This window comes from Macrotis lagotis, chromosome 1 (genome assembly GCF_037893015.1).
Source record: "Macrotis lagotis isolate mMagLag1 chromosome 1, bilby.v1.9.chrom.fasta, whole genome shotgun sequence".
NCBI lineage: Eukaryota > Metazoa > Chordata > Mammalia > Peramelemorphia > Peramelidae > Macrotis > Macrotis lagotis.
Genome location: NC_133658.1, coordinates 271,716,779 through 271,743,256, shown reverse-complemented (window position 1 = coordinate 271,743,256; position 26,478 = coordinate 271,716,779). Strand labels below are relative to the sequence as shown.

General features: G+C 38.5%; 1 protein-coding gene across 1 annotated transcript in view; it reads right to left on the bottom strand.

The window, feature by feature from the left end:
* NTSR1 (neurotensin receptor 1) overlaps positions 1 to 25,815 on the bottom strand; it is a 133,284-nt gene extending 107,469 nt beyond the window's left edge. Inside the window, exon 1 of the mRNA XM_074210429.1 lies at positions 24,608 to 25,815. Within this exon, the coding sequence (XP_074066530.1) occupies positions 24,608 to 25,324 (717 nt within the window). The 5' untranslated portion in view covers positions 25,325 to 25,815. The remainder of the gene's footprint in view (positions 1 to 24,607) is intronic.
* Between the last annotated feature and the right edge of the window lie 663 nt (positions 25,816 to 26,478).

Genomic DNA, 26,478 nt, shown 5'->3' with positions numbered 1-26,478 from the left:
GACTCCAGGGCCAATGCTTTATCCACTACACCATCTAGCCACCCCTCTTCTTCTCTTTCAATTGTGGGTTTAGATCACATTATCTGAATTTTCTATCCAATAGATACATATTGTTGGACAAATTCAGATGTATGTTGAAATTTGGGTAATAATGTTCTTCATTCATTTGTTCTTTTCTATGTGGATAGATAAGCCAAATTTCTTTGAGTTATTATATATCTTTTCCAAGAGTCTCTGCAGTACCTTGGAGTTGATGTAATCAACATGTTGTCATGTACAAGTAGAAGCATCTGGAAGACCATACCTTTCACAGGAAATGTTTCCTTGACTTGGATTCCGGTTTATATATCCTCCATCTATCACAGTGATGAATACTTTTAGTAAACATACATCTCCTTATTTCAAGCTTTGTTTGATGCTTATTATCAGAGGGGTCATTGCACATGATTCTATTTTTACACCTTCCAAGGAATCTTGAGTAATATTGATACACATACAAAACTGTACTGTCCAAGAATTTGTAATGTGTCCTTTTTTTCTATTAAGAAAGATTTTTTTCATATCCAACAAATAATAAACACAATAAGAATTTATATTTTCTATATCCTTCAGTTAATTGTGAGATGGTAAGGATATAGTCTAGTATTAAATATTATTTGCCAAAAACATACTTATTCCCTACAAATAATCTCATCAAGAATGCCTTCAATCTGTGTATACCTGATCAAAAATTTTGTATAGATAGCAGAGTAGGCACATAGGTTAGTGGTTGATTTTTTAGTCATCATTTTGTGGAATCAGTAAGTCCAAGACCTATTCCACACTTTTCCTATCTTCTCCTTCTTTAGTTACCCTGTAAATTGTTCCCTCAAAACAACTGTATTGTCTTCAACATTGTTACTCTCTCTCTTTCCTTCTTTCTACCCCTGTATGTATGTATTTATATCATATATGCACATACATTATATGTATTCTGAGATATTATAATACATATAATAAGTATGTCTGTATAGATCCATGTACATACTTGATCCAGCTTAGCTGCTCTTTCATCTTGTTCTCTGAAATTGACAATGCATAAGCTGCAGTTATTTTCATGGTGATTTTCTCCAAATGCTTATATTTTTTAAATTTAAATTTAAATTCTATTTCAGTTTCAAATTTTCTTCCTCCCTCCATCAAGAACAAAGAATCAGTAATGACAACAATTCTTCCTTCCTTCCTTCCTTCCTTCCTTCCTTCCTTCCTTCCTTCCTTCCTTCCTTCCTTCCTTCCTTCCTTCCTTCCTTCCTTCCTTCCTTCCTTCCTCCTTCCTTCCTTTCTTCCTTCCTTCCCTCCTTCCTTCCTATTTTCCTTCCATGTGGTACAGTGGATGGAATTCTGGGTCTTCAATCAGGAAGGTCTTCCTTCCTTCTCCCACTTATTACTTTTGGTAAATCACTTAGTTTCTCTTTATTCTAATTTCTTCAATCAGCAAAATAAGGGGTGGACTAGATGACTTTTAAGGCTTCTACTAGCTCTTAAATCTCTGATCCTAACAATCACATTTTGCTAATGAAGAAATTGAGGCTCTGGGAGGTTAATGACTTGCTCAGGTTTAGCAGAAAGCATGGAACTAAAATTTGAACTCAATTTTTCTGCCATCATGTGTGGGTATCAGATTCCTCTTCTAGACCACAACTTCCATGATAGCAATAACCATGTTCTAACAAATTTCTTTTTTATCTCACCCAGTGTTTTGGGTGATATTTTATATATGAGAAAATTGAAGTTCAATGACATATTCAAGGTGAAACATAAAATTAATATTAGACTAGGGGTGGAAGGGAGAGAAACTTTAAAAAAGGACTTTCTGCTTGATTTTTCTTTGGCTCTCCTAACAAATTCATTTTTGGTACACACAGTATCCATCTCATGTTTTATTCCTGCCTAGCTTTCATGGTGATCATTACTCTTGGGATGTATGAATGAAAATAAGTGTCAGGCTAGTGTTTCCTTTTATTGCTAATAGAGACTTTTTAAGTCTCATCTGGTTTATTTCTAATAGGAAATTTAGATGACAGACACAGATAATTCCACAAGTTCCTGAAAATCACTAAGTTTCTCTTTCTCCCTCAAGCTAAGTCTAGATCATCATATTCTTTCCTTATTAGCTTTGGAATTTTAATCATGGTATTATTGTCATAACCTCAGCTGACAATTTTCGGGTAATTAACAGAGTAGTTAACCACATCTCTGTTTCATCTCCTCTTTTGAATTTTTTAAAGACCAAGATAAACTACATAAAAATTTTGAAACAAATCTCAGAAGGAGCACTCAGGTCCAGTGCTCAAATATTAGCTACAACTCCATGTGGCTCAGTTTCCTCTTTCAATGTTTTGAAAGGTACTGTGAATATGGATAAACATGTGGAAAAGTGTTCCCTTGACAGATTTGCTGATATAATTTCTTTCCTAATTAAAGAAAATCAATGACTTATTTTATTTAAGGAAAAAACAAAACAAAACAAGGTGAAACTCATGTAGAAGTTTCAGGTTGGTTGAAGATGAGAGATTTTCTTCCATTAGTCCTAATACCTATTGTTCTGTTTTATAGACTACTTCCTCTAGCTTTCTGAAACTGTCCCAGGTGGCAGCTGATTCTATAGTTTGACTATTTCTTTGTCTTTTGTGAGATGGATTGGGTTTTTTCTCCCTTCAATAATATTCCTATGTCTCCATCTCCTTTCCAACCTGCCTGATCTTTTCATTGTTCCCACAGGTTTGCCATATATTCTCATCCCTAGTTATGGTCTCACACTCTAAGACATGTCCAGGAAAAGAGGAAAAATCTGTGAAATTTGTCAAGAGATGTAGCTATTCCAAGTCAGTCAACAAACACATAGAAAGAACTTAGTATGAGCCAGACATTGTGCTAAATGCTGGGGTTACAAAGAAAGATAAAAAATAGTTCCTATCTTCACAAATCCATACTCTAGTAGAGGAGACAGGCATGAGAATAACAAGGTACATACAAGATTTATATGGAATAGATGGAACATCATGACAGCAGGGAAGCCACTAACAGCTGGACAGAACAGCAAAAGTCTCTTGAAGCAGGAAGAACGTGATCTAAGTCTTTAGGAAAGACAGGGAGACTGGAAGTCTTGGGCAAGGAGGGAGAACATTTCAGGAATGAAGAACAGATAGTGCAAAGTCAATAGAAATTAGAAATTCAAAACATGTGTGAAGTACAACAAATAGGCCAATCTGGCTCCATCGCAGAATGTAGGAAGGGTAGTTAAGTGTCAAATAACTAGGTGTAGGAAGGAGCCAAATATTTTAGTATTCACAATATCCGAATTCTTTTTTGCACCCAAATACATTAGAGTTTGTGGTGCCCAAGGCCTTCTGTGGATTTATAGTATAGTCTGTCCCACAGATGTTCTCTAAGGATATACTTAATCTCCTAGGACATACTTGTGCAAGACAAGGAATAGAGAGACATGAAGAAAAAACACCCAGGAACCAGCCAGTAACACCTTGGTCCCATAGCTGCACTGCTCTACCATGAGGATGTCTCATCTGGTTTATTGATCTTTTCTTGTAAGACATAGTTCTGCAATAGCAGTACAGCAGGTCATCCTTATAAACATTAGTAAAGAAATCCCACACTAATATTTGCTGTTGACAGTGAAAAGCAACTAGGGAGAAATGCAGTGTCCTCCACAGGGGTAGTGGTTACAAGTTACTGTATTCTTGTCATTGTCACTCAACTACTCTCCTTGTGTGTGTGCTCTGTATGTGTTACTCTAACATCACCTTTGAATATTTGTTCATGCTTTTTTCCAATGCTTGGAATATGTTCTTGCTTTCTCTCTCCCCATTCTTTTTGCCAATTGTCTCAGGAGGGTGGATTGCTTTATGAGATTGAGTGAGAACAGCTTAATCTTAGCCTTGCCTACTGTCAAAGCAGACTCAGTGACCACTCTCCCTCTCCATAAAATCACTCCCCAGGGAAGTTCTCCGGTCTGAGAAGCCCCTTGACTAGGGTGGCCCTTGCCCCAGTACCCATGCCTGGATTTCTTAGGAGTCTACTTGTAGAGTATTAACTTAAGCTGCTGAGTAAGGCTCATAGCAATCTGTATTATGAGGTTGGTTCTGCTTGAATGACCTTGGGCAAGACAATGAACTTTTCTAGGCTTTAGCTCACTCATCTACAAAATGAGGGGGTCTCTTAAAGCTCTAAATCTAAGAAGGAATACAATTAGTCTTAGTTCAAGACACTGTACCAAACACTTTACAAATATCACTTTTAATGCTCACAGCAACGCTGGGAGATTATTATTATTCCCATTCGGCAGTTGAGAAAAAAGGGTTAAGTGATTTGCCCAGGGTCACACAGTGAGTATCTGAGGTCAGATTTTTTCTCCAGTCTTCTTAATTTCTAGCTCAGTGATCTGTACACTATGGTGCCACTGCCTTTGATACTGTAATCATTTCCCTCCAAACCTAGGGCAAGAAGAGAGGAAGGGAGGAAGGGAGAAAGGGAGGAAAGAAAAAAGGAAAGGAGGGAGGAAGGAAGGGAGGGAGGGAGGAAGGAAAGAAAGAAAGTAGGAAAGAAGGAAGGGAGGAAAGAAGGGAAAGAGGAAGGGAAGAAGGAAGGAGGGAAGAGAGGAAGGGAGGAAGGAAGAGAGGGAGGAAGGGAGAGAAGAAGGGAAGAAGTCAATTTCAGAAGAAAGAGGGAGGGAGGAAGGAAGGGAGGGAAAAGAAGAGAGGGAGGAAGGGAGGAAGCCCTCCCTGACCAACCTCTGCCATACAAAGCCCCTGCCCCTGCCAGGCTATTTGGGTTGCTCATTATTTACATAATACTTGTAAGCATTTATCTAATGCTTTATGGTTTATAAAACACAATACATACCTTACTTGTAGCTACATATTGTGCTCTGTGATCTATCCATTTCCCCCCATTTCTTCTGTGTTTGAATTATTGCCCTAATTCTAAGCTTGACACTCACTAATGGTAAGAACTATGTCCTGAATTACATTTATATTCTCTGCATAGAATTGAACTTAGTGCTTTGTACAGAGCAAGTACATGGTGAATGCATATGAAATGAAATTTTTAAGAGAAAGAATGAATAAATGAGAAGTATTTCTTAAGCATTTACTACGTGCTAAGCACCATGCTAAGCACTGGGGAGGCAGAAAAACAACACTCTCCACCATCAAGGTGCTCACTTTAGTTGGGAGAGACATCAGGTAAGAGAAAGTTCAGCCACAGGAAAGATAGCAGAGACTTTATAGATGACATATTTCTCCTTCCTCTCTCTCTCCCATTCTGGCTCTCCTTGATTCCTTGATGGACCAACTGTAGGTCTCAGGCTAAGCCCACTTGGCCATTGTTTGGCCCAGGATTAATTTGGAGTGAATTTAAACAGCAATCCTTTCTGTTTTGGACAGAAATCCTGAAGGTCTTCCCTTTCCAGGGTGATTTTTTTTTGTACTATACAAAAAGAAGCTCCATACTTCTTTTCTTTCTTACCTGCTTTAATCACTGATATACCCTGATGATCTTACTCTCTCCCTATTTTTTTCTTTCTTCTTTTTTGGAAGTGACCATTCTTGGCCGCTTTGTCTCACCTTTCCTTAATTAACTTTAATGATTCAGCCAAACTGTGACCTGGGAAAGGCCTAGTTTTAAAAAAGCCATGGTCTTCTACTGCATCCAGAGTCATCTCCCATGATCACTATCAAGAATATATCTTGTTTCTATCTCCCAACCCAGGGCAGGGACATTCCAATTGTACCCCTAACTAGTGCCCACTGCAGGTTTTTGTAAACAATATTCTTGCTTGACTATCTCATTTAGAGATTCTGAAATCGTGGTCTTTAAAATATTGTCCTTTCAAACCCACACCCTGGGTATTTTCAAAACTTAAGGAGAGTCATAGGCAATTTGGTCTAAATAGGGAGAGACTATTTTTGTTTTCCTATCTCCATATCTAGTATAGTTAACATAAATTTATTAGGAAGGCATGTCTTTCATAATTCTTGAGTTTGACCTGCTCCTTAAATTCTAGCTTCTATTCCTTTTTTTTATTTTGTTTTGTTTTAATTTAGTCAGCTAGTCATTTTGGAAAAGGAGATGGAGAGAGTTATGGGAAAATGGCAAGGGGAGGAGAGAAATTTTTATTTTTAAAATTTTGCACCTTGAACAATGGATTCTAAAAAAGCCCTCAGAATGGAGCAGAATTGAACAATGTAGGGCAAATGGAGAAAAAAATCAGAAAGAGAAGGAAGAAGGTCTGAGAAGTAAGAGAAAAAGAACTGAAAAATAAATACCAAGAGGAGAACTGAGAGACTTGGAAAGCAGCTTGAGAGATGCAGGGAAGGGACTTAGAAATATCCTCTCATCTGGCAAGGAAAGAAGGACTATTCCTTCCCTGTTCTCTGACCTTGTAAACTGGGGTCAGTCACAAGGTCCCTGGGCACTTGATGTAGTTTTTACATGTAAGGAGCACAACAAAGAAATTTAGTCTATTAATTTAGGAGAATTAAAAAAATGTGAACATCTTTCCCCTTCTCAGGGTTATCTAAAGGCTCACAGCGTGCCTGTGGGCTGAACCCTAACTCTGACAAAGGTATTTTTAAAATCTTAGACAGTCTCTTTTTTTTTAAACAAGCTGTCAAGAAAAATTAATTGCATAAAGTTTAAATCAGTGTTAACTATTTCTCAGTGTCCTGCAATACCTGTTGAGATACTGCTCTTTGGTCTATGTCCATCCCATGAATGGGAGTTCTATTTTAGTGGAATGTGCCTTTGGTGATCAGGTTTTCTTTGCCTCCTTCCCTTTCATTTTTTGAATGATATTTTATTTTACTTTTCCAAATACATTCAAAGGTAGTTTTCAACATTCATCTTTTTTTAAGTTTTTGAGTTCCACATTTTTCTATCACTCCCCCCCTTTCCATGACAGGGAGTAATCTGATGTAGGTTATACATATACTCATGTTAGTCATTCCCTCCACCCCCCTTTTTTTTTAACCAGGATCACTATGCAGCTTACTTTTGTTTGAGAATTTACTTTGAGTGATGAGAGGATGGGAGGAAGAAAGCAGTCACTGCTAAAGGTGACATGTAGTCCTCAGAGCCCTAGGACTGGAATAGGAAGATTTCGATTCTAATTCTGATTGTTCTAATTATAATTGTGTAACTAAGCAAATGACTTATTTCATGTGAATCTCATTTATAAAATGAAGGGAATGGACTAGCTGTTGTCTAAAGTCTCTTCTAGTCTATCATTCTCTGGTTCTAATGTAGGTGATCTACTTCAGGATCTGCTTATTCTTACAGAATGGTCTCAAACAGATCCTAACCATCTGTGCTAATCCATAATAGGTGAACTCTGCCCTATATTCTTTGAAAGCAAGGGCTTTCGTTAATTCACCCACTTCTTTCTTCCCTCCTCCCACCATCCCCTGGACTGAGGCTTGATATGGGTTTGGTATCTGATATTTCACAAGAAATTCTATGTTCCAATTAATGCTTAACTTCAGAGAGATGGTACCTGGAAAGAATTAAGCCCAATAGGCTTGGCACTTCCTGGGACCAATTAACATCTTCTTTCCCTGTTATTTTCTAGTCTGGCACTGTGCTCATATCTTTTCTCTTTGCTCCTCCCATTTTTCTCCTTCTGATCTGAGTTAGAGATCAGAATAAAGAGAGGCACAGAGACTGAATCTGTGACTTTATTCATATAGGAAACTACAAGATGAAGAAACTTCATTTAGGTAGATTGGCTCTTTTAGTAACTGAGTCTTTAACTAGAGTTGCCTAGAGCACTTGGAGTTTAAATGATTTGCCCAAGATCATGCTTTCTCCTGCAGTCTATAATAAAAACATTAACAACACCACCCTTCTCTCTGGAAAAGTAAAATTTTCCTACAGTTCTACTTACCATCTCTTCCTTTTCTCAGACAATACTCATTTTTTCCTGATTATTACTCTCCTAAATGTATTATCTACCCCATGCAAATCAAATTTCTTGAAATCAGGGAGTGTTGGGCTTTTGAATTCGTATTTTAGAGCTTGACATAGAGTTTGTCATTCATTGATACAGTTTTTCTTCTACTTCATTACCTCATTATTACATTATACAGTCATTATTTCTTCAGGGCAACAGACTATATTTATATTTTTTTTCAAGTCTTTTAAATATATGACCTATCTCTAATAATTTTATTATTTGACTTTGCCAGGTACCCAGTAGGCTCCTGGACCATAGTCAACAAATACTTGTGAAACACCCATAGTAGTTTAAGTACTTTAAGATTTTCAAAATACACAATCTTTCTGAAGAATATGATACACATTCCTGACTTCTTCAACACAACACGCAAAATAATCACTTAATGTTTTCTTGATGAATCAGGGTTGCTGTTATGAGCATTCACTATTGTGCTAGGCTGTGTAATTCAGTAATATCCTTAGACAGTGTGTAGGATGGTTTTCTTCACTAAATGGCCCAGACTAGTTATGCTTTTTTTATAGTTTTTTGTCTGTATTTTTTAAAGGTAGTCTGTGTTCTCTGTCTCCATCAGCTATGTTGTCCACATGCAAAAACAGAACTATACAAGAAGGCAAAAGGTTTCATAATTTGAGGGTTAATTCAAAGGAAGAAATCTCATGGTTACCACTTACAGATGTCATAGCAACTAGCAGTCCCTCCCACAATCTGCCTTCACTTCTCCTATTAAATATAGAATTCTAGGCTAGAAGGACTGTTCTCTGAGCCAGAATGATGATTCTGATGTTCTTATGGAAGGAAAAAACTTCCAGGGAGAGTCCATATATAGGAGAAACTGAGGTAGAATCCTGGAAATTGATTTTGGTTCATGTGCAAATTCCTTTCCTTTGGTCCCTTGTTAATAAATATTGAAATCCAGACAGCCCTATTCCTATTTCCTATTCACATCCTGTTAGGCATTATGCCTAAAGCACATGAAATCTGACACGAATTCACAATATTTTTGGATAAACACCAGAACATTTTGAATGACTGATGCAATGGCCAAAACTGAAATGACCCAGAAACACATGTGTTGTGTCCTAATACTCTAGTACATGGGACTTTATGGTTTTACTTCCTTTTTCTTCTTCCTCTCCTCTCCTCTCCTCTCCTCTCCTCTCCTCTCCTCTCCTCTCCTCTCCTCTCCTCTCCTCTCCTCTCCTCTCCTCTCTAAAAAATACAGACAAAAAAACTATAAAAAAAACCATAACTAGTCTGGGCCATTTTTGAATTACTAAGGCACAAAATGGGGAAACTCCTTAGCTTTTCAGAAATCTGTTACTCTAAAGAAATCTAAGAAAAGTTTGCCAAACTTTAAAAATCATCACACATTTGAGTAGAGAATGAACTGAAAATGTTTTGTTTCTTTCAGTGTTAGGGTTTGTTGTTGTTGTTTTACCATCTATATTCCCTAACAGTCCCACTTAATGTCAGAACTTCAAGGACCCATGATTTCACTGGTATGAACTCTTCCTCTATCAATGTGGCATAGGTTTCTTTGTGCCTTGATCTAGAACCTAATTTCATCTCTTGAAACTGTCTGAACTCAGTCTATACCTCAAATGACATGCACAAAGTCTATTGTTCTCTCAAAGTTTGACAGATTGGTAAGACCTGTCAGAGATTTTGACAGTGGGTCAAAATCAAGCTATGCTGAAATATCACAGTAGGCTGTAAGCTGAGGTTCTCTCTTTATACTTTAGTACTAAAGTACTTAGTACTTCAACATTAGAGTATTCTCCAACTGATAAATGGTCAACAAATCATGAACAGTCTTCAGATAAAGAAATCAAAGCTATCTATAGTCATATGATGAAGCTCTAAAAACACCACTCTAAATCATTATTAATTAGAGAAACAAATGAAAACAATTTGGAGGTACCATCTCACACCTGTCATACTGTAACATATATATATATATATATATATATATATATATATATATTTATATATATATACACACACACAAAAGGGAAAAGTTGAATTTTGGAGGGCATGTGAGAATGGTGGTGTTGTAAATTAATCCAAATTTTCTGGAGAGCAATTTGGATGTAATCGTTTTGTATTTGTATCTATAAAACTGTATGTACCCTTTAACCTAGCTAATATGACTACTAGGATTCTCCCCAAAAAGATCAAAGAAAAAGAAAAAGGACCTATTTTTACAAAAATACTTAGAGCAGCTCTTTTTGTGGTGGCAAAGAATTGGAAATAGAAGGTATGTCTATCATTTGGGGAATAAAGTTGTGCTATATGATTGTAATGGAAAACTATTGTGCTATATGAGATGATGACCAGTGTGCTTTCAGAAAAACCTATAAAAAATTATATGAACTGATGAAAAGTGAATAGAACCAGGAAAACATTGGACACAGTAACAACAAAACTGTAAGATAATCAGCTGTGAATGAGTTAGCTATTTTAAGCAATACAATGATCTAAGGACAATTCCAAATGACTTAGGATGAAAATGCCAACAACCTTCAGAGAAAGAGCTGATGGAATCTCAGTGCAGATCAAATGTACTTTGTAAAAAATTTTTCTTAATTTTTCTTAGTGTTTTTTTTGGGAAGGGCCTGTGTTTTTTTCACAACATGAATAATATGGAAATATGTTTTGCATGAATGCACATGTATAACATATCAAATTACTTACCTTCTCAATGACAGGGAAGGGAGGAGAGCAAGAATCTGGAACTCAAAAAGAATGTAAAATTGTTTTTACATGTAATTGGAAAAGTAATACAAAAATTTAACTACACTAGTAGAGCTTAAGAATCTTGAATTGTCTCTCTTAGAAAAAATTTTTGGGAAAATTGGAAGTTAGTATGGCAGAAACTTGGATTATATCAACACCTCCCTATACCAAGATAAGATCAAAATGGATACAGGATTTAGACATAAAAACAATATTATAAGCAAAATAGGAGATCAAGGAATAGTTTACCTGTCAGATCTATAGAAAGGGAAGCAGTTTATGACCAAGGAAGAGATAGAGAACATCATTAAAAACAAACTACACAATTTTAATTACATTAAATTAAAAAGCTTTTGCAAAGACAAAACCACTGTAACCAAGATCAAAAGAAATGTAGTAAATTGGGAAGCAATTTTTACAACTAGTATTTCTGACAAAGGACTCATCTATAAAATATACAGAGAACTGAGTCAAATTGTTTTAAAAAGCAAGCCATTCCCCAATTGACAAATGGTCAAAGGATATGCAAAGGCAATTTACAGATGAGAAAATCCAAGTGATCCATAGTCATATGAAAAATTGCTCTAACTCACTATTCATTAGAGAAATGCAAATTAAAGCATCTCTGAGGTACCACCTCACCTCTCAGACTGGCAAGTATGACCAGAAAGGACAATGATCACTATTGGAAGAGATGTGGGAAATCTGGGACACTAATACGTTGTTGGTGGAACTGTGAACTCATTTGGCTTTTCTGGAGAGCAATTTGGAATTATGCCCAAAGGGCAACAAAAACGTGTATGCCCTTTGATCCAGCAATACCACTACTGGGTCTATACCCTGAAGAGATGATGAAAAAGGGTAAAAATATCACTTGCCCAAAAATATTCATAGCAGCCCTGTTTGTGGTGGCAAAGAATTCAAAATTAAGTGAATGTCTTTCAGTTGGAGAATGGCTTAATAAGCTGTGGTATATATGTATGTCATGGAACACTATAATTCTATTAGAAACCAGGAGGGATGGGAATTCAGGTAAGCCTGGAAAGATTTGCATGAACTAATGCTGAGTGAGATGAGCAGAACCAGAAGAACATTGTATAGCAACATGGGGGTGATGATCAACCTTAATGGACTTGCTCATTCCATCTGTGTAACAATCAGGCACAATATTGGGTTATCTACAATGGAGAATATCATCTGTATCCAGAGAAAGAATTGTGGAGTTCGAACAAAGACCAAAGACTATTACCTTTAATTTAAAAAAAAAACCCGTTAGTTATCTTATTATATAATTTTGCTATCTCTTATACTTTTTTCTTCCTTAAAGATATGATTTCTCTCTCATCACATTCAACTTAGAACAAATGTATACCATGGAAACAATGTAAAGACTAACAGACTGAATTCTGTGGGATGTGGGGAGGGAAACAAGATTAAGGGAAAAATTGTTAAATTCTTTTTTTTTTTGCAAGGCAAATGGGGTTGAGTGGCTTGCCCAAGGCCACACAGCTAGGTAATTATTAAGTGTCTGAGACCGGATTTGAACCCAGGTACTTCTGACTCCAGGGCCGGTGCTTTATCCACTGTGCCACCTAGCCACCCCAAAATTATTAAATTCAAAATAAATAAAATCTTTCTAAAAAAAGAATCTCGAGTTGTAACTGTATCATTATAGATTTTGAAAGCTCTCCTTACACTGACTATGATTATTCTTCATGAGGGAATTTATGCTCTGATCATTTTTTCAGGCCTTTATCTCCTGGGAGCCTACTTTACCAATCTTGGATTTAATACTCAAATGAATTTATTAAATACAAGATAAATTCTTTTATTCTAAAATAAAACTCATTGAATTTCAGTTTGATCATCTGTAAACTGAGAGGGTTGGATTAGATAATGTCTAAGGCCCTTTTTTAGTTCTGAAATGTTGTGATTTTGGAACCCCTCTTGATTTCCACTCTAAGACAAAGACACAAATTGGGCTCCTGGTTACAGTCTAAGGCTGTCATTATTGAATCCTAGAATAGAATCCTAGCATAGATGCCTAAAATTGTAGAATGGAAAGTCATAGAAGAATCCTAGACTCAAATGATGGAAATCTTCTGGGAAGGTTCCAAACCACTGATACTGACATGCAAATGATGTATCTTTAACTGACCTCATGATCATCACCCTGATTTTCTTTAGCATTCTCTGGTTCCATGGCCTTGAATAGATTTGTAGCAAAGTTTGGAACCAAGTCCATCCCAGAATACAACATAAAGAAAATAGGAGGAATATGCTCATAGGCACACAGGGATAGAGAGCCAGGATTACCTGAACCATGTAGCTGGACTGTTCCATTGTAATGAAGTCCTATATCTCCTTTCTTCCTCCCTTAAAATTATAAAGTTTTGTCTTAACAGTATGAATGAAAAAGCACTTATTAAATGATTACTATGTGCTAAAACACTATGCTAAGCCTTGGAAATAGAAATTGAAATGCAAGATAATCACAACTCTAAGGAAATTCACATTCTAATATATAGAGAGAGCATTCATGTAGAAAGAAGTTTTTAACCTGTGGTCTCTGGACCTCAACAAAGTAGTGTATAGAATTCAGGAGGTATATTAATCATTTAAATTTTTTGATAACTATTTCAATATAATTAGTTTCTTGTATAATATCATGTGTTTTACTTTATGCATTTAAAAACAGTACTTGAGAAAAGGTCTATAAACTTCTCCAGATGATGTTAAAAGGATGCATAATGCAAAAAAGGTTAAAAATCCCTGGAATTATAGGAAGATGAGTTGCAATGCTGATAGAAAAGCATAGCTATCTTTAGGGCGCAGCAATAAAATGGATAGCAATATATTTCCTTTAGTATCATTTCATTTCTATTTGTTAAAAATTGTATCTGTTTATGGTATTAAGAACCACTTGACAGTGCCAAGGATTCTGATAAAGATAAATTTCTTTCCTGGACCTTTAGTAGCTGTGACTACTAAGGAGGTAGGGGTTGCAGAAGCACTTCTTAGGTAAGTTTTCTGTAGGGACTGATGCCCAGGATGATAGGCACAAAATAGAGCCTTTGGTCTGGGAAGTCCTTTGGTGGGAGGATGCTGATGCTTCCACTGGGGTCTGAAGTGGTAATGTTTTGGCCTTTCTGAAACATGCAGATCTCGCAAGGCCTCTTACTTCTATGAATAAGACACTCCATCTCTCATTTTCTCTGGCTGTTCTCCATGGTTAAAATGTACTCCCTCCTCTCCTCTGTCTACTGATTTCTTCCTTTAAATCCCAATCAAAAATCTCAACCTTCTATAGGAAGCCTTCCCTAACTCCTCTTAATTTCAATGCCTTCCCTATTCATCCTATATTTAGCTTGCTTTGTATATATTTATTTTCATGTTTTCTCCTCTATTAGACTGTAACTTCCTTGAGGGAAGGGATTGTCAGTGCTTATCACAGTGATAGGCACATAATAATTTCTTAATAAATGTTTATTGATTGATTAAACACCAGTAGTGAAAGCCATGCTTCTCTAGCGTGCAAAAATAAAAACTAGTGCCTGATGATCACTGTCTTCATCTGCCTACCTTCTCTTGCCCTCTTTTCCTTGTGATATTAACATCTAGAATAGAACCATCAAATCATAGATCTAGGGACCTTGTTTCATCCTACTGCTTCCAGGTGCTAAATGTTAAAACCACCTAACACTATTGATCATCTATTTTTCCCTTTAAGATCTCCAACGATGGACTCCATATGTTACCTTGGGAAGACTTAATATTGCATTCCACCATAATGAAGGAATGGACATACTGAAAATACCCAATACCACTATCTAACTACCAAATCAATTCATCACTTGGCGTAAATAGTGCCTGGTTCATTGTAGAGGCTTAATAAATTCTTTGATTGATTGCCTTATATTTAACAAGACTTATGTTTAACAGTAGCATAAAAAATTCACACACCATCTTTGCCATCAAGTAACTAGTCAGTTCTTAGCTTCTGTTATTCAGATTTCAACTTATCTGAAAGAACAAATCTTTTCTCCTCTATCACCTTGGATACTTAGTCATCACATAAGCAAATCCATTAAAAATAGACCAGGTAGCACATTGACTACATAATATCCCACTACACTAATATCATCATTTACATTAGCATACATGAATAAATACCTCAGAAGTCTACATAATATTAATCATCCCTATGTTCTTTATAACCTCTGCAAATACAAAGGACTTCCCCATCCATTATTGCTCTTCTTCTTCTTCTTCTTCTTCTTCTTCTTCTTCTTCTTCTTCTTCTTCATCTTTTTAGAAATTATTGGAAAGAAATAGATTCATGCTCCTTATTTCCCTTCTCTGTGCTTCCTGCGAAACCCAAACTGAAATCAGGCAAGACAAGTACCATCAGAGGATTGACTGGGATGTGAATGATGGAATGTCATCATCACCTGGAGGGACCTCAGAAGTCATCCAATTCAATCTATATCTGATTAAGAATTCCATCAACTATATCCCCAATAAGCTGTCATCTTGCCTCTACTTGAATAGCTTTTAGTCATGAGGAATCCTCTACTTTTCTAAATAGCCCATTCTATGTTTGGATAGTTCTAAATGTTAAGAACTTTTCCCTCATCTTAAGATAAAATCCTCCTCTTTGCAATTTCTATCCATTCCTTTGCTCATACGAGGTGACAGTATGAAGCTTGGGAAACAACCATGGACTTAAACAATTAAGAGATTTGATATACAGCAAATCAAAGAAATTCAGATGGAGATTAGTGGAATAGTTGCTTTCTTATCTCTGAATTTTTTTCTTTTTAGTCATCAATCATCCCAAATCAGCTGAGTTTAAGGAGGGTAAGCAACTCATTCATTGTCACTGTTAGCAGCAGATCTGGTACTTGAACCCAGAACTCCTAGTTCATAGTTGTATTTTCTCTCTAGTTTACTTTCATAAATATTGTATTATCTGAAATTGTGTTTGCCAATAGTAGACAGTTTTCTTTTGTAATCTCCCAACCTCATGCAAAAATACTATGCTGGGGATATGCTCAATAAATGTTTGAATGAATTTGTGAATGATTGGATTCTCCAAGGTAGGTCATAGCAGGAAAAGAAGCAGGAACATGGAGTGCTGCAAGTCATCAGCACTGAAATAATGTATGGCAAAATTACTGGAAACTGGAACTATACAATTTTCTGCTCTTCATGTGGAAAAAGATCTTAGCCATCTTCAGTCCATACTTAATCATGTCAGACCTCAATGACCTGCTTACTAGCAAACTCACAGTTCTATTGATTCTACTTATTGATTCTGAGCAGGTGAAATTCTGACCATGGATTTCTTCCAGGATATTTGAAGTCAGGGCATATGCCACATGCTGCTCTAGATAACCTAGCCCAAAGACTTGTCAAGTTTGTCTTCCATCATAGTTTGTGATGAAATCACCATAACTTACACATGAGCTGGGTAGACTTATTTGAAATAAATTAATGATGAGAAAAAGCTATTTGAGAAAACTTAATCATATTGGCTTGATTGCAGGTGGGTAACAACCTACCAAGTACCACATACAATTTTTTTCATTTAAGCTTGTGGACAAGTCACTTAACTTTTCAGGACTTTAGGCAAGGTTCCTGCTTTTAAAGGGAGTTTCTGTACCCGAGAGCTCCCTAAAGGAAAGAAGAAAGCTAACAAACATTTATTAAGTGCATACTCTAATACATATTATCTCATTTGATTCTTAAAACAACCCTAAGAGGCAGTTGCTGTCATCCCCATTTTACAGTTGAAAAAACTGAGGAGAGCAGAAATTAAATAATTTGCTTAAGATCATATAGCTTGTAAGTATCTGAAAAAAGATTTAAACTCAGGTTTTCCTGTCTCTAAGTCTAGCATGCTATCCATTACACCACTTAGTCTTGAAACCATAGGCTTGTTTCTATCCCTAGACTCCTTTTTTTATTTGAATTTTTGAGGTGATGGGGTTAAGTGACTTGCCCAAGATTACACAGCTAGTAAATATTAAGTGTCTGAGACCAAATTTGAATTCAGGTCCTCCTGAGTCTGGTGCTGTTTCTGCTGTGCTACTTAGTTGCCCCCTATCCCTAAACTCTTGTGCCAAATTATATCAGGAAGCAATCTACCAAAAGAGGATATCACTTGAAAATGTAGCATTTTCATTTAAATAAATATATATGTGCATGCATACCTCCTTTGAATCAGAATCTAAGAAATTTAGGGCTTAAAAATCACATAGAGATCATAGACTTTTAGAATAATGAAGCTGGATGAAACATTAAAGGTCATTTAGTCCAACTCTAATTTATAGTAGAGAAAACTAAGACCTCCATGGGTGAAATGATGTATCCAAGACCAAGAGGTGGGAGCCCTAAGAAGAAGTCCCAGAAGCTGGGTCCCTAGATTCTGAGACTAGAACATTTTCCCTTCCCCCACACCCCATGACTCTATGCTACTAGTTTTATTTGGTTCAGTTGGTGTGTATCACACAAAAGGATACACAGTTCCCAGATAATACACAGTTTTCTTGTTTAGCATCGTGTACCTTTGATCCACTGCAAATTCTCTCTATTTCAGCTCCAACAGGAATTCTATGCCCAAGAGGAGGAGAGGAAAACATTCAACATCCATGCTGGGTCTGCTTTCTTCTTTCCATGCCCAGGGACTAATGAGTTCCTAGGCTTCCAGGTTCTCTTTATTCTAGTTCTGGGAACTGGCAGCTTATACAGACACTACCTGAGGAGAGGGATAGATGGCTTTGGTCCATGGCCTGCCCCAAAGGCCATTAAATTTGCTGCTGGGCATAGATCCAACTGTCTCTCATCTGCCTATACCAGGGATTAATCACAGATAATCCAAAAAATACACTTCAGCCTATAGCTTCAAATTTTTCCCCTCTCTAAATCATCAGAGCCATGGCCAAGGAGACAAAAGGACTGATTTTTCACCATTGTCTCCCAATCTTGACTAATTATCTATCTGGGAGACTAGGGAGAAACTGACTCCAATGTTGAGATTGGGAGAACAAAGCAGAAGGAAAGGATGATAAATTATTAGAACCATAAGGGACCTGAGAAATCAGCTAATCAAACTCCCCTTACCCATTCAAACCCTAACCCACAAATCATAAATGAAGAAACAGTCAGAGAGATTAATGAATTTTTCCAAGGACATGGTTAGTAGGTTAGTATGACATGTTAGCATTAAGAGAAGGCTTCTGAGTTTCAGGCCAATATGTGAAAAAAGCAATAAACTGGATTATTCAATCCTGAATGATTGAAAAGCATTGTAACTCTCTCTCTCTCTCTCTCTCTCTCTCTCTCTCTCTCTCTCTCTCTCTCTCTCTCCCTCTCTCAATCTTCCTCTAAATCATCCTTTGAACCAATATGCAGTCTCCTATTGAATTTCAGAACCAGAAGAGATAATATTAATAGCAATTTGAAGGAGTACTCTCTGGTGTACAAAGTGTTTGCATAATTCTCTTGTGCTTATAACAAACTTGTGAGGTAGGCATGGCAAATGTTATTCTCATTTTACATATGAGAGTACTGAAACTTGGAGATGTTAAGAAATTTGCCAATGGTCATAGACAGTAATGGCACCTCTGAAGTCTTATGACTTTATGTCTAAATAGTCTTTTTACTTGATAGATAATCCTGCCTTTCAATGAGTTAATATTGCAAGAGAAAGGAATTACGTTGGATAGATTTGGAGAAAGTGGAACTGAGGTGAGACTACTAGATAGAGTGGAGAGTTGAATCCCTATTTCTTCTAGAATCAAATATTAACTTCTCTGATTGAGATTTAAAGCTCATCACCTGGGTCTTTCATTTCTTTTTGTCCATCTTATCCAATACTGCTCTTCACGTACTTTATAGCCTGTGTGCTGTTTTTCACATACAATTCATCTCTCACCTCCAGTGAGAGTGTCTCTAGACTGGTTAGCTTCTATACCTGGAGTCCTCCTCATCCTTATTTCAGCTCAGCTCCTTAAATAAATATCTCTGGTGTGTGTGTGTGTGTGTGTGTGTGTGTGTGTGTGTGTGTGTGTGTATGTGTGTAAGCACATATATTTATTTATTATATGTGTATACTTAAATACACAAATAAACTCCTTGAAGAGACGGACTCTTTCCCTTTCTGTTTTTACCCTTAAGAACCTGGACAGAATTATGTGCATAGAAGTCAATGCTTATTGAATGAATTTTAATTAGTATGACTATCTTAAAAGAAGTGTTCAGTCCCAGTGACAGAGAGATAAACTGGATCATACCTAGAAAGCTCTTAGACTCTGACTTTAAAAATGATATTAAATCTATAGGATTTGAGTTATTCCTTAATGTATATTATTATGAGCATATATAGATTTATAACTGAAGTGATGTAAGATATTTTCTGATCTGACTTCCTCATTTTACAGATGAGCAAGTGAGGCATAACAAGTTAGTGACTTATTCATGGTCACAAAGGTATGGACAGAGGAAAGATTTAAAACAAGGTCCTGACTCCAGAACCAGTGAAGTCATGTCTTTGCCTCTTTCTTTGTCTCATTCTCCTTCCTACATTTATTCTCTCTTTCCAGTGATCTTTCCCTTCTCCCTCCTTCCTTCCCTCTTTTTTCCATACTTCCTTTCTTCCTCCCTTTCTTTTTCCCTTCCTTCTTTCCTTCCTTCCTCTGTCCCTTCCTTCATTCTGTTTTTGTCCTCCCTCCCTCCCTCCCTCCCTTCCTCTTTCCTTCCTTCCTTCCTTCCTTCCTTCCTTCCTTCCTTCCTTCCTTCCTTCCTTCTCATATTTTTTCCCCCTCTGAGCTCTTCATTTCTTAGATCATAAATTTTAGAGTCTTAGGCATTTATAATAAAAGAATTAGAAGGTATTGCTAGTTGCATTATCAAATAAGCACTCCTCTTCATTGGTTTGGTCTATCTGCCATTCCCTCCCCCCAGGGTCACATAGTTCATTAAATACACATCTATATTAAGCAATGATTATCCAAGTTGCCCAAGATTTTTATCGAAAAATCACCTCATTTCTAAACATGACTTTCCTTTGAAAGGCCTGTGACTGAATCTCATAAATTTACTGTGAGGCTGTTGCTCTTGCCAAGCAGTGTTTTGGAGAAAGCAGCCTTTTCAGATGGATGCTTTCTTGCATTTCCAAATGTGGCAGTTTCAGAAAGAAACACATGAGGCAAGGACTTTCAGTACCTCCATGTCAAAGAGGTAGTTCAATTTAAATATATTCTGAAGATTTTCCTGGGCTATGAAAGTCTTTGAAATATTTATTGAATAGAAAATAAAACTTCTCTAGCAAGATATTCATCTTGTTAAGTCAGTCAATCAATTCACAAGCATTTATATAGTACTTACCATATGGCAACAAATATATAAATACAAGAAGGAATATAGTCCCTGACCTCAAGGAGCTTACATTCAAATTGGGGGTGGGATGGGGTGGAGGAGAGACAATACATAAAAGAATAAGAAAGGAGAAGAGAGGGTTGAAAAAGTCTGTTTGCATCCTGTGAAGAGAGCCATCCAATCAGTGGAATAAGCTATGGTGGCAGAGGGTTCTTTTAAAGAGTGAAATCCAGGCGGGGATGAGCTTCCAGGATTAAGAAGTTTCTGGGCCATGGGAGAGAAAGTCTAGAATGAAGTCTGGGAGAAGCATTTTGGTATACATAAAGAGGTGTATCCTCCATTTGGAATCATGAGATAGCTGACTTTTGAATCCTGTCTCCAGCTTATTATTAATTGTGTGATCATGGGCAAATCCCTTAACCTGTAGGATGGTACTGTCTCAGCAGCTTACGAAATGAGATAATTTATACATAAAATGCTTTGTACAATATTAAGCTCTTTATAAATATCAATAGTTACTATTATGAAAAATTATGAGTGGAAAAGATTGAACTTGCAAGGGATCCATAAAGAAATAAAACTGAATTATTTTGAAATACAGCAGCTTGAAGGTCTTTAAAGACCTATTTCAATGAATCATAATAGCTTCCATTTACATAGAACTTCAAAGTTTAAAAATTGCTTTATATATACATCTCATTTTATTATTGAAATGAACTTATGGGATGAGGTTTGGTGAGTAGATTCTATAGATATTTTCATTTTTACTCTCCAGGACTCAGAGGTCAAGTGATTTGCTTATGGTACCACAGTAATGAATCAACTAGTTATCAATCAGTCTAGGAAGTGTTAGAAGTGAGATTTCAACCCAGATCTCCCTTGAAATCAAGTCCACCATTTTCATTATACCAGGTTGTCTCCTTGTGAGTAGATAAGAATCGTTAGATTGTTTAATGGCAAAAAAAAAAAATGTGCTGCCAAAGTCCTTTGAAGTGTACCTGAAAAGTTTTTTTTTCCCCAATTAAAGTCAATAGGCATTGACACATTAAATTCATATCTTAGGCTTTATCCACATACCCCCACCCCCAAATGATAGTTGCTCTTGGGCAAACGATCAGCAGCATTTTTTATTAAGTGCTAGGCATTATGGATTCAAATAAAAAGGTGAGCCTGTTTTCTATCCTCAAGGAACTTAAATTGTGAGTACTAGCAGTGATAAGACAATGAGACTCAAGGACAAAGGATGTTTATCAATTTGAGCCAGTTAACTTTAGGGTCAAAATTCTGAAGGGCACAGTAGGGATGGAGGGGATGTTATAACCTGGGTAAGGAGGGAAAAATTGAGATTTCTGTGAGGATGGAGAGCAGGTGAAGCACAGATGGCTATGAAAGTTATGGTCAGGTAGAGAAATTTCAGAGTTATTGATTATCCAGGTTCCACAATTGTAGGTAGATAACTAGATCACGGTCCTTGTGGGGTGGAGTGAAAGCCACAAATCCTGAGAGTTAGAGAGGTTGAGGAAGTGAAAAGTAAAGGTATTAGAGAGGGAACCAATACATAAACTAAAGTCCCTAAGTATAAGGGCTATCACTGAGGTGGAGAGGGGAAGTGAGAAATTTCTTCTTGAGACATATAGAAGATTAACTTTGGAAACAGTAAATAACAGGATCTGAAATGAGTGCCATATTTGGATGGTGTGAAACTCCATAGAGGAGAGTTTGCCAAATGAATGTGGCACTTTCAGAGAGAAGTAATTTTATTTCTTCTCCTAACTTTAGTGTGTATATAAGTGGGGAAGGAGTGAGGGAGAGGATAAGATAAGGGATATTTAGTACTTGAGAGGAGAGCTAGGAATGCAGTATGTACTGGGGGAGAGTCATGAGGTCTAATATGAAGTTCTGGGTTTGTTTTATCCCCCTCAACCCAGACTTGCTTGCAACCTTACTATTATGGGGAACTCCTAGTATGGAAATGCTCTCTCCACTAATACAGATCAGCAGTTTCTTTGAAAAATAAGTTTCAATATAATACTAACAAGTGACTTGCAGATGGTCACACAGCTAATATGTATTAGAGATACAACATGAAACCTAGTCTTGATTCCAGTGCTGATCCTCTATATACTGCCACTTTGTTTGACTAATATTAAAAAATTGGAGAGGACAATATAATGTGGTTTGTTTAACTTCTTTGATAATAGTAATCACATTCTAAGTGGTAACTTCATTATTGTGTATGTGCCCCATCCTCATTCCCCACTCCCATCAGGATTGTAGAGACGCAGAGAACGACATTTTTCATCTTTTCATAAGCAACATCAAAGCACAGTCCTTGGTACATGGTAGGGTTTTAATAAATCATTGTTGAATTGTAAAAGCCAAGTTCTGATACAGCATTTCTGAATCAGTATGGATTGGATAGATCAGGGAATGTTTCTTAGAGAATGTGAAATTTGAGCTGAATTTTGAAGGGTGAATAAACATTATTTCCCTGTGTAAACTTGCTTAAACTCCTAATTTACCTAGTCCAGGATCTTACTTTTAGTATAGCTTCAATAAATGATTACTGAGTGAATGAACTGACAAATCAACCAACTCGCAGGTGAAAGCTCCACTTAAAGCTAGTGTGGTCTGAATTAGCACTCAGCATAGTGCCTTGGTTATTAAAGGAGACTGCTTAAGAACTTTTTGTTGCTTTGAATTGAATTTTGCTCTATTTGGGAAGTTCAAAGGCGTTTACCCTCCAAGTTGAAGTGAAATTAACAGGCAAGGAAAGGGCTTGAAATATTTCCAAAGGAAAGTGGCTGCTTGTCTCACTAATGGACTCAGCAAGGCTCTTTTCTGAGCAAAGTCTAGATCAAAGACCGACCCTGGGAACTAGTTTATGGAAAAAGCAAAAGTATATTCAGTGGGATAAAGCCATTATTTTCTTGCTCTTCCTCATTGCTCTCTCGGCTTGTTTTCCTGGAAACTGCCCAGGAAGAAGACCCTTTTGTTGAATGGGATAATCACGCCCTAACTTATGCTGTCTCGAAGTGAGGCACATCTGTAAATAGAAAAGGGGGCACAAGAGATGAAGGGCTGGGGGAGGGGGGCACAAAAAGGACTGAGTGTTTAACCGCGGTGTCAGAGTGTATAGCCTCTAAAATCTCTACTTAAGCGCGAAATTTGCATTTAAATAATAGGTCTCCTCAGGCAGCTCGGCCACTGGAAGCACTCATAAATTGGTGAAAAGATCTCTTGTTACAGCACAGAAAAAGTATCTCCAGGTCCCAGCGGAGAAATGCCAGCTGTCGGCAGTTGGGGAGCTACAACCTAGCGCAGCCTCTAGGCAGAAATCCGGGGAGAGAATTAGTGGGGACGTCCTTTCTGAATCCACAACACCCTGTATTTCACTCAGTTGGAAGGAAAGATTGCTGGGTAGGAAGCTGCAAAGCCTAGGCTCCCGGTTCGGAATTGGCAGGAGGCAGCCCCATGAACCGAGTAAGTGTTACTTGCTACCTGTGTGATCTTGGACGTGCCCTTTCACTCACATGGGCTTCAGTTTCCTCATCTGGCAAATGAAGGGACCGGATTCAGTTTTCTTTAAAGTCTTCTAGTTTGAAAGCCTTTGATTTTAAGAACACACACAGAGACCAGAGACTCAAAATTGTGGAAAGTTGTGGAAAGTTGAGCAGACACTGGGAAAAGGAGTGTCAGAGGAACTGGAGGAAGCTTCTCAGTCTGTAATTATGACTGAGATAGCAAAGACCACCTCCCCTTTTCACCGCCCTTGACTATCACCATCTAGCTCTGACTGTCCCTTTTAGGGTCTATCTACCAAGAGAACTTTGTGAAAAGTTTAGAGAACTTGGAAAGAACCTTAGAAATTCCTACTCCAATAGCCTCATTTTACAGAGTTGGAAACTGAGGTTCCAGAAGATAACTTGACAGACTAGAGGGTTACGAGGTTTGTTAAACAGATGTGAAGCCTGAACTCGGCTCTCTGCCTCCTGTACAAGATTCTTTACACCCCAGTAAAATACCCCAGCTCCCTTTACCATCCCAATCACATAGTAAAGTGGGTTGAAGGAATCTCCCTGTACTCTCCCCTCCCCTCTCCTCCCTGCATTCTCGCTTTGAAAGCTATGGTGAAGATTGGAGTTACCTCCCCTCAAAAAAGAACGGATGAGCTAGTTCCTTGTGACAATAGAAAAGTTCCTTTCTGGAAGGAGAGGAGAGCATGGGGATGGTGGAAATGATGAAATTGAAGGTAGGGAATATGTACTGTTTCTATTCACCCCGGGGTCCAGCACAGTGCGCAGCATACACCAACACAAAATAAAAACGCTTGTTGAATGAATGAATGGATAGATGCATGTTATTGGTTGTGATGATGAGGGTGAGAAATGGGATGGAACTTGGAGATGAGATGATGGAAAGGAAGGCAACCGCTCTCCCTTCCTCGACCTGGATAAACGGGAACCGGAGGAATCTCACCTGGATGACGATCTTGACGGTGGAAGTATCCACAATCGTAGAACAGATGAGGCCATCAGGGTCGTCATCGGGACTGGCGTTGAACTGTCCCATGGTGAAGAGCATGGGGATGGCGAGCAGGAAGGAGAGCAGCCAGATGCAGCTGATGAACTTCTTGGTTCGGCTCCTGGACATGATGCTCTTGGCCTTGAACGGGTGGCAGATAGCCATATAGCGCTCCAAGCTAAGACTGGCAATATTGAGAGCTGTGGCGTAAGTGCAAGCATCTCGAAGGAAGTAATAACAACGGCACACGGCGTCGCCGAAGGCCCAAGGATGGTGGACCCAGATGAAGTTATAGAGCTCTATGGGCATGGACAGCAAGAGGATAAGGAGGTCGGACAGGGCCAGACTGGCCAGGTGGTAGTGGACGGTACTCTGCAGGTTCTGTAGCGACTTCTTGCGCACCAGTGTGAAGGCAGTGACCGAGTTCCCCACGGTGCCCACCACGAAGAGCGTCAGGTAAACAACGGTGACCAGCACCTTAGAGTAGATGTCCGTGTTCACGTCCAGGTCAGTGTCTGGGCTGAGAAGCTGCTCTGAGGAGTTGGCAGTGCTGTTGCTGTAGCCTGGGGCCAGGAGTGCTCGGTCTCCCACTCCACCCTCCGACGGCTCCAGACTGAAAGACCCTGGCTCTGCTCGGCTGTGGGGCGCGGGTGAGGTGCTATTGAGGCGCATCCTGGACCGTGGGGACAGAGGTGGGGACAGAGAGCTGTTCCCCCGACAGGGAGCAGGCTTAGCAGGCAGCGGGGGAGCCCAGCCCGCCCTGCGTCTGTCTCTGGGTATTCTGGCTACCCTCGGAGACCACTCCCCTCCCCGAGGCAAAAGCTTTCACTGTCAAGGTCCCGGGCGGCTGGAGGCGTCCTAGGGCTGGCCTCGGACATCAGAAGGTAGGGAGACCTCTCAGAGCGCCCCCAGGCTCTGCTTCATTCAATATTTCCAATAGAAATAGTGCTGCTCAAAGCCCAGTGTCTTTGTCTGCTGTGAGGCTGGATCAAGGGCAGGGCTCGCCTTTCTACCCCCAAGCTATGGGTCCTGGGCTCCGCCAGAGCCAGCTGTCCTCTTCTAGCCTCCCGTCTTCCTCTGGCTGCTCCGACCCGGCTTCAGAGCGCTTCTGACAGCTACAGAAGCTCGCACAGAAACACACCCGGCGCGCGCATTTACGTATACCCACACGCGTACACACACACACACACACACACACACACACAGACACACGCACACAGAATCAGAGAGAGAGAGACGGAGAGAGAGACACACACACAGAGACAGAGAGACTCAGAGATAGGGAGAGAGACAGACTCAGATAGGGAGAGAGACAGAGACACAGAGAGAGAGAGAGTGAGAGCGAGAGCGAGAGCGAGAGAGAGAGAGACTCAGAGACAGAATAAGACACACACACACACACACACACACACACACAGAGAGAGAGAGAGAGAGAGAGACTCAGAGACACAGAGACAGAGTCACAGAGGCAGAAAGAGAGAGACAGAAACAGACATAGAGAGACAGACAGGAAAGAGAGAAGAAAGAGAAAGGAAAGAGAAAGGACACACACACACACACACACACACACACATATGCACCCACACACAGAGAAGCTCAGTTTTTTCCTCCATTGTTGCTTCCCAGTGCCAGGTTGGTTTGGGTGAGCACAAAACCACCTAGCCCTCCTGTACTTTAATGGGACAAGGGGAGAATACTGTTTTGTGCTGTTCAGTGAGTAGACTGTGGAAAAAGAGCATCTGTACTTCTACAAAAGAGATATCCAAATTCTCTCCCTTTGGGGGAGAATCTGAATCCCAGAGAGGGGAAGGAAAGGAAGAAAAATG